The 8,252-nt window shown below is 40.9% G+C and overlaps 1 protein-coding gene across 1 annotated transcript; it reads right to left on the minus strand.

The window, feature by feature from the left end:
* Positions 1 to 1,892: 1,892 nt before the first annotated feature.
* Positions 1,893 to 2,646, minus strand: LOC139659572 (adhesion G protein-coupled receptor B3-like; the record flags this gene model as incomplete). Its single annotated transcript, XM_071537879.1, has 1 exon — positions 1,893 to 2,646. A coding segment is annotated over exon 1 (754 nt), but the record flags the coding sequence as incomplete, so codon positions are not given.
* Positions 2,647 to 8,252: the final 5,606 nt, after the last annotated feature.

The following is an 8,252-nucleotide window of genomic DNA, read 5'->3' on the forward strand; positions in this document are numbered from 1 at the left end:
TTACAAAAATACATGGCTGGGCTGTACTTGCTGATGTTACTTGACATGCTACTTGACTGCAGGGTCGGTTGTAATCATAATTTGCATTAGAAGCCGTCTGCATTATCACTTAAGTGTTCTGGTGAAGAGCTAGGTGAACGATACTCAAAATGACTGCATCATCCAACTTGATAGCGACCCTCCACTTAATAAATCATATGGAGATTTGGAACAAGAGGAAGAGAAATGCTTGCTATGGCATTAAGAAGACCTTAACACTCCAGAATATTTCTTAAAGAAAAAAAATCACTCGGTGGGATGTTACAAAAATGCCTAAAAAATGTGATGCAGCATGTAGTAGCAAGAAGCAGGAATCAACCAAATTCAGCTGAACTCTGTAATTGTGATTTTCACCTATTCTTTTTGATTAGAAAACTGTCACGTGTTCTCCAGGGTGCTATTACTGCAAACATAATTTTGAAAAACAAAGTGCCACAAGGGGGATAGCTCCATAGCATTCGTTCTATCATTATTTTTCCCCAAAATCTAAAGGTTGACTCATTATTTTTGGTTCAATATGCTGTGATGAATGCTTCTCCTTTATGTCTCACAGTAAAAGTACCTCACTTCTGAAGTGTGTAGCATACTCCCCTAGGTTTTAACTGGTAGCTATTAAAATTCCAGCAATTATGTGCCAAGAAAGGATCCATTTTTGTGTCATTCAAAGAGCTACACAAATTTGTTAACTGCATGGTGTCACTGCTGCCTGGTGACACTAATGAACAGGTTATTATCATGAATACGTCATAAGCATTTACTATTAAATCTTTATTCAATTGTCTAGATATAATGACCCATATAGCTCTCTTACACTTGTGAATGTGTGTGTGTGTGCAAGTGTTGCATATGTGTGCATGTATGCATGCATGCACGTGTGTGATGCAAGACTGCAGACATATTCACTGTTGACGTTGATGCCTCTTGCTTTAGTTTTAGCTTGATCTAGATCCATATTCTATCATGATAAATTTATGAATTACAGGCATTTAACTTGTCCTGTAAACTACTGACAATATCTGAATTACTGATCCAATCTAAAATGCTGTGAAAAAATGTTGTATTGCTCTTTGGCAAAAATGAAAAAAATATATTGTTACTGTTTAATAAGACACATTTGAGCATACAATATACAAATAATCTTATATTTGATTATCTTAATCCATTTGGTAGGTCTATGAATATATTCATATTTCATTTGAATGTTGCTACACATTTGACTGTTAAAAAGTGTTCAATCTTATTCTGAAACTGTTAAATCTTACACAAGGTTTAAATGTGCAATGTGATACAATCTGAGATATACTGATATATAGCCTACAATGTCCTTGCTTCATTCTTAATCTCACTCATTCAAAGTGCCATAGATGTCAGTACAAACCGAGGGCATGTCCTTTAATATGGGCCACTGTAGGTCTTCTTATGGATGACACAGACATAAATGTACAATACACAAAATATATCTTTGGATTTGCAGCCATTTTAACTCTCTTTGTAGTGATATGTACAAAAACAGCCATTTTAAATTCATAGCACTGATATTGAATTCAGTCCAACCAAATGAAAGACCCCGTTTGGTGGTTTGGTTTGTGGTGGTGTGGTCTTTACTGCACCCAACTCCTCTGGCAGCTTTGTTCTACAAGTTGACACATTTCAGAGCAAACTATATATCTATGTGTGTTCTTTGTTTCATGGGCCATCACACTGTAAACATGCAATAAGGGCAGAGAAGGGAGTGATTGATTGACGTGCACATTTGTCTAACATGATTACTATCTTATCTATGCATACAGTAGTCCATTAGGTAGTCTAGGTCTATTTCAGCAAAAAGGAGAGAAGACTGACAGGATACTCACCTTCTTTAGGAGGCCGTTTCACTTCTGCACTTAGATTGCAGATCTGCCCAGCTTGTAGTTGGGGCGACAAGCAACCCTCCGTTTGTGGATTTAAAGGTAATACCACATTGTTCAGCATGAGCATACTCTCTGATTCTCCATCGCCTAAATGCTGAGGACAAGTGCATTTTGTGTACACGGTTCCACATGTCTCCACTGTCCCTTTCTCTGATTTCAGGCAGTTTTCCAGCCATGTACAAAGCACCTGACACCCAAACTGGCTAGGGCTGGCCTTATTCAACACCAAGAACTCCACAACAGACTTCTCCTCCTCATCAAGCTTCTGCGGCGTCAATCCATTATAATCATAAGGGAAAACCCTCCGTAGTTGAACAAAATTCTTGTCATACAGCAAAAATACATAAATATTCTTCGAATCGCACAGGTATACTATAGACTCGTTGATTTTTAGCAATTCATTGATCTTTTCGTGTGAGTAATGATCAAACTGATAAGCAAGCAAAGAAAATTCAGAGCAGCTCAAGTCTCGCTTGTATAGTTTCAGGTAGATGCTGTATTTGGTTGGGTCTGGGTTCTCCAGCGTCCATGTACAGTTTGTGTAGTTCTTAGGAAACATTTCAGTCACCGAATATGATCCATAAATGACCCCCTTGACCAGAGTGGAACACCAATAATCTTGGGCACCAGTTAATCCAAACATAACCAGAAGATAGGTGGAAAATATATAAATCAACAGGTTACGAACAGCCTTCATCCTATGTCATTTGGCCTGCAAGGAGAGATGAGAAGAATTACACGAGGCAATGTGAAAGGAAAGGACACAGATAGCAAAATAGATTATCCCTATCAGGTCTGATTAATTTGGTTCACATAAGCCTATTTCTTATAATTTCCTGTTATGGAAATGGAAAAATGCCACATTAACCGGAGCAACATGTCTTTTGCATACCCATCCTGTCTCCTTCATTACTATACCATACTTTGTGCAAACATTGCCACCTTGTGGTTGCTTCAGTCATGATTTATTTATTTATTTATTTATTTTGGGGGAGGGGGGTAATAATGTGAGTCGTTTAGACATTGTTAATTGGGTCGAATTTGGTATGGCACAATCCCCGGAGAAATTAAAATATAGCTGTCTATACTGTCCGATATCAGAAGACAGGCAGTGAGAGCCGCATCGCAGCCTCACAAGAACAAATACTTAAGTCCATATGAGCTCCAGGATGCAATTGCTCAGTTTACGTAATAGCCAGCATATTTTAAAATCAAGCTGCTTTGCTCCCTGGTTTATTTTGTTTCCTCCAATGGCAAGGAAATAATTTGAGGTTGTCAAATTCACAGACTGAAAATGCCTTTCTGCGTCTGCCTCGTCAGTATGGCTTCTGTGCCTCTGCGCTCTTTCGGTCCACTACACGACCTGGATGTCTCCGAAATTCAGGGCTTGACATATTTGACAATGCAATTTGATAAAGAGCCAGTGTCCGTCTGTGTGTGTGTGTGTGTGTGTGTGTGTGTGTGCGTGTGTGTTTGTGTGTGTGTGATGCGTGAGCGCGCGTGTCGTATGCGCGTGTGTTTGTGTGTGAGAGAAAGAGGGAGAAAGAGAGAGAGAGACAGAGAATGCAATGCGATGTCCTGATTGCTTTAATCCTACAGGCAATGCAGCTGTGAGCAGTGTCACAGCAGAATGTGCGTGTGTGTGTGTGTGTGTGTGTGTGTGTGTGTGTGTGTGTGTGTAGGCGTTGAAGTAGGCTATAGATACCAGGCTACTGGAGTCCTGAGAATATAGTTATAGGCCCAGATTAGATATTTTGAATGATAAAAGTAGCCTTCGTACTACAGCAGGATGATATGTGTGTTATATAAGGATTTGCGGGACCAGTTATGAGTGAAATCAGCTCTTAGTCTCGAAAGGGTGACTAATTCATATGATTCTACGTCCGTCCGCAAGATTCATGGCCAAGGCTACATGAAAATCAGTATTCAGGTGACGAGAAATCGGTCGTCAAAAGACGTTTATTTTATTGCCGGGGTTTCTAAGAGCAATTTCGTTTAAGGAGAAATTCTGAAGATAGGCTAGAGACAGGGGCTGCATCTCGTGCACTGCCAATTCGGGGTTCGGCACTTAAAAGTCATTTTTGCCGTTAAAGAGAGGGATCCGCTCTGAAAAATCGTCTGTTAGGCACCATAGACTAATGTGAACCGATAAAAGCTCCAAAGCGATCATGTTGAAAGCAGAGGGCACATTTTTACCAGGAGTAAGCTAAACTTTAACAGAGGATGACAATATGAAAATGAGCGTTTCAGTTGCTCGCTTCACATGCATTAGTGTCAGAGCTACATGCAATAATAATAGTAATAATAATAATAATAACAATAATAATATTAATACAATCCTACCTTACACTGCGGAAGCTATGGCTATTTTCCCAACATACTTGACCACATCCTTTATAAATAAATTCTGCAGCCCTCCAGTGAATCAATACTCCCCATTCCCGACAACAGAAGTCCGGCGCAACAAGACGGTTCAATGGATGAAAATAAAATGCGTTAGACTCCTGTCTGTCCGCTCATATCCCCCCTTCTTCTTCTTCTGGGTTTTTCCCATCAAAACGGAGCGCAACAACACACGACAGCGACCGAGAGAGAGAGAGCGAGAGACCGAGAGAGAGAGGGAGATAGATAGAGAGAGAGAGAGGGAGAGAGGGAAAGAGAAATTCTTGGAGTGATGGGAAGAAGAAGAAAAGCAGTCTTACAAATATTACCAGAAATTAATTCGGCGGTCTCCACGTCTCTATTCCTACTGATATTTTTTCTCTCCAGCAAGTCGTCCCAAAAAAGAGAGAGAGAGAGAGAGAGAGGAGGGGAGGGGGGTAAAAAAAAAAAAATCCGTAGTGGGTGGATGTGAGATGTTGGGGGCTATAGTGAGTTACAACAGAGAGGAATAGACGCGCTTTGCTTGGTGCTTGCAGAGCTCCAGGAGCAGGCTGCAATATCACGTCACACACTCAGCCGCTAGATAAAGCACGTACGTACGCTTCTTACTGCCGCTGCGTCTGGCACCGCCACCACTTTCTCCCCTAACCCTCCTCCCTGCTGCTTCTTTTTTTTTCTTTTTTTCTTCTTTTTTTTTTTTTTTCTTTCATAAAGCCTCCCCGTAATTCGAGTCAAAAGGGTTCCCCCCCCCCCCCCCCTGAACTGGACCCACTCAGTTTGTGCGCTCAGACAAACGACGCGCTTTGCTGCTGCTGACGGGAAAGCAGCATTCTCCCAAAACAGGAATATTTCATAAGATTTTTTATTATTTTTTGGGGAGGGGAGGGAGGGGGGGTGGGGTGCATACGGCTAACATGCGCAGGATCATAAATAGCCTACAGTGCGTGCTCTATCCGTGGGACCCGCAACCCGGATTACCTTCTGGGAGATCTCTCTCTCTCTCTCTCTCTCTTTCCTTCCTGTTGTGTGTTTGCAAATTTCTCCCTCCTCTGCTGATGGGTGAGAGCCGCTTGCTGTTGTGATGTCTTCACTGGTCGGTGTTGTATTTTGCACGCTGCACGTCCTGTTCTCGTTCATGCTGCTGGGACAAAAACGCTTCTGGGGCAACTTGGGTTGTCTTTGGGAAAAAAAAAGTTGTTCCTGACAGACTTGTGCCTCACAGGTGCGCAGAGGTAACTCAAAGTTGTTTCGGGGTTTTTTTCTTTTTTTTCCCTCACTGTCTTCCCAGGCAGCGTCCTCTCAAGGGAATGTTTAAATGGCATAGCGTGTGTTCAAGGTAAGAATACGATGGATTTATTAGGAGCAAATTGAATCATTGTCAAATAAACGAGATCCTAAAGGCAGCACCAGCTTCTGTGCTTTTGTTCTTTAAGTTGTTTGTTTCTTTTTTTTGGCCTGACCTGAAAAGAAAGTGTCATTCATTCAACAGTATAAACTGGTCGCTATAGCAACTGGAGGACATTGTGTCAAGTTTCACAGGCATCTGAACTTGTTCCCATCTTCCCATTGAAGGTGGATGAAGAGGGTTTTGTTCAGATAGGTGGGCAATCTTTATCAGGTCCACACAAAGCATCAGATGCATAATTAGGTCTATAACCTTCATATGCATGAAAAAAACGTTAATCAATAAGGTTAATGTGCAGACCTCCATATATCTTGGAGCTGAATGGATTTTGCATATTCAGAGTGATGTGTACATAGGGCAATAGACAATAATGGGAGTAATTGTTTCCCAGCACAATTTTACCATGTCACTTCACTTTCACTTTTTTTTCTCTCTCAAGGGTGGGTCAGCTGTTCTAATCATTTTGCTGTGCACAGTTAACTCCCATTAGCCTGGCCCTTTCTTTGAGGCCTTGATTGAACGCTTTCCATTTGAACAGATGCTGCATGAAGAGCCGATTTGTTTATTTATTTCCAGGAAGTTCCTGCGTGAGGTGCTTTGCTCGCCAGCCGCCGCAAAGTATAACGCCAGAATCTTCCAGATCTGCACGGGGAGAATCTGCCATAGCAATGCGAGAATCTGAGAGAACTTGTTTTCATCCCCAACATCCTGTACCATGCAGCGTTTACAACACTGTTAATCTCTTGCCAAACTTATAAAGGAGATTGGAGTCCTTCAGCACAGTTGGTTGGCGTGGCCTGTGACTGCGGTAGCTTTCTAATTCCAGTCTTCCCCAGGCAGCAGGCGGAACATCAGGGGTGACCTCGAGCCAGCCCACTTTCCACGGCCATAATGAAGACTTTGGTGTTTTGGGAGCTTTTGGCTCAGTAAGCTAAGAGGTGGAAGAAATTCATGCAAAGCCTTATTGAACAATGAAAACACAATAAGCATCTCTCCACTGACTCATGGGGAGGCCAATTGCCAAGCTCCAGGAAAGCTGCCATCACTCACCCCTGTTAGGATGTTTCCAGTGTACAAATTGCCACCCTGCATGTTTGGCCGTTCTGAAAACTTGCCCGAAGATAAAAAAAGATTCATGTTTGTTGACGGAAAGCGGTCCCATGGTCACAGTTTAATAAGATGTACACCTACTGTGCAATTATACAAATCAGACTCCTTTGTCAGATCCGCTATTAAAGGTTTATTCCTCACAGTGATTTGAAAGTTTAAAAGTGAAACTATGCAAAAACATAATTCTGGGGTCTTTATTTGGTACAATGTTCAAGGTAAGAAGATAATATATCTGTGTTCATGTCAAGGGAATATCAAATCGAGTGCAGATCATGATTCTCCAAAGTCCTTTTGCATTTACCTTAAAGATATATTGTAATACGTTACAGCTAGGTAATAACACACAGCGGATCAATTTATCCTCTGCTAGATGCTCTAAAACATTTGTGATATTTCTCATCTAATAGCACTTGCAGAATCTGTCATATTATTCTGTCAACTGAAGAATCTGTTTAAGCACATGGTTTTTTGAATTATTCATCACCTGGCATAAAAAATAGCCCTATTATCACCTGCGTGTGTTTGTGTGTGTGTTTGTGTGAGAGCCTGCATGCACTTGTGTGTGTGTGTATGTGTGTGCGCAAGTGTGTGTGTGTGTGTGTGCAGAATATGATGCCTGTTTGATATAATGGCTGTTGTAGCTATATCCATTATAAAATCTCTATGTCATCCTCTGCAGAGTGACAAATCAAGTGTGACAAAACAACATCAGTCTATTGATGTAAACCAACCATTATGAATCATTATATTATGACTGCTTTAAGAATATATGGAGTATCACTTCCATACACTCAAAAAACTGCTTATGGGTATTAATTGGTTAGGCATAAAAAAATCATGTTGGCTTTACTTAAATATAACATATTTCTATTCATACATATGTATAACATATTAGATAAATGTAAATTTAACAGGTTGGACATGTAATGAGAGTCAAATAAATTGGATTAATGAGAAAGATTTTAGTTGGCCACCGGAGACCACCTAGGCTACTGCGCATGTCAGAAACCTGGACGGGTGCGAGGGCTGTTTGAAAGATTACAGGCGCCAAACAGGACATCGCCAGCTAGTTTCGGTGGGGACGTCAATGTTTTAGTATACGTCATGAAGTAGTTTGATAAAACTTGCAAATGGCCTCATTGCATTATTTTTGCTGCTAGATAGCTTTGGTAGGCCTTCACTTGCTGGCAAAACCGATTCCAATTACTGAGTTGATCACATTCCCATATGTGGCTAGTTAGCTAATGTTACTGTAGCAGTAATAAATACTTGTAAGTTAGTTGAAAAACGATTCTCTTAAAATTCCAATGATCTAGGTGACAGGTGGGATTTTCTTGGTCTGTAGTTATTTTCCACATGGCAGACACTGAAGCTAGCTAACATTAGCTAACTTGAGTAATTGTTAG

The sequence above is a fragment of the Centroberyx affinis genome, unplaced genomic scaffold, assembly GCF_046629955.1.
Source record: "Centroberyx affinis isolate AG114_WGS23_722 - 3 ecotype Tasmania unplaced genomic scaffold, CSIRO-AGI_Caff_v1 ptg003143l_1, whole genome shotgun sequence".
Lineage (NCBI taxonomy): Eukaryota > Metazoa > Chordata > Actinopteri > Beryciformes > Berycidae > Centroberyx > Centroberyx affinis.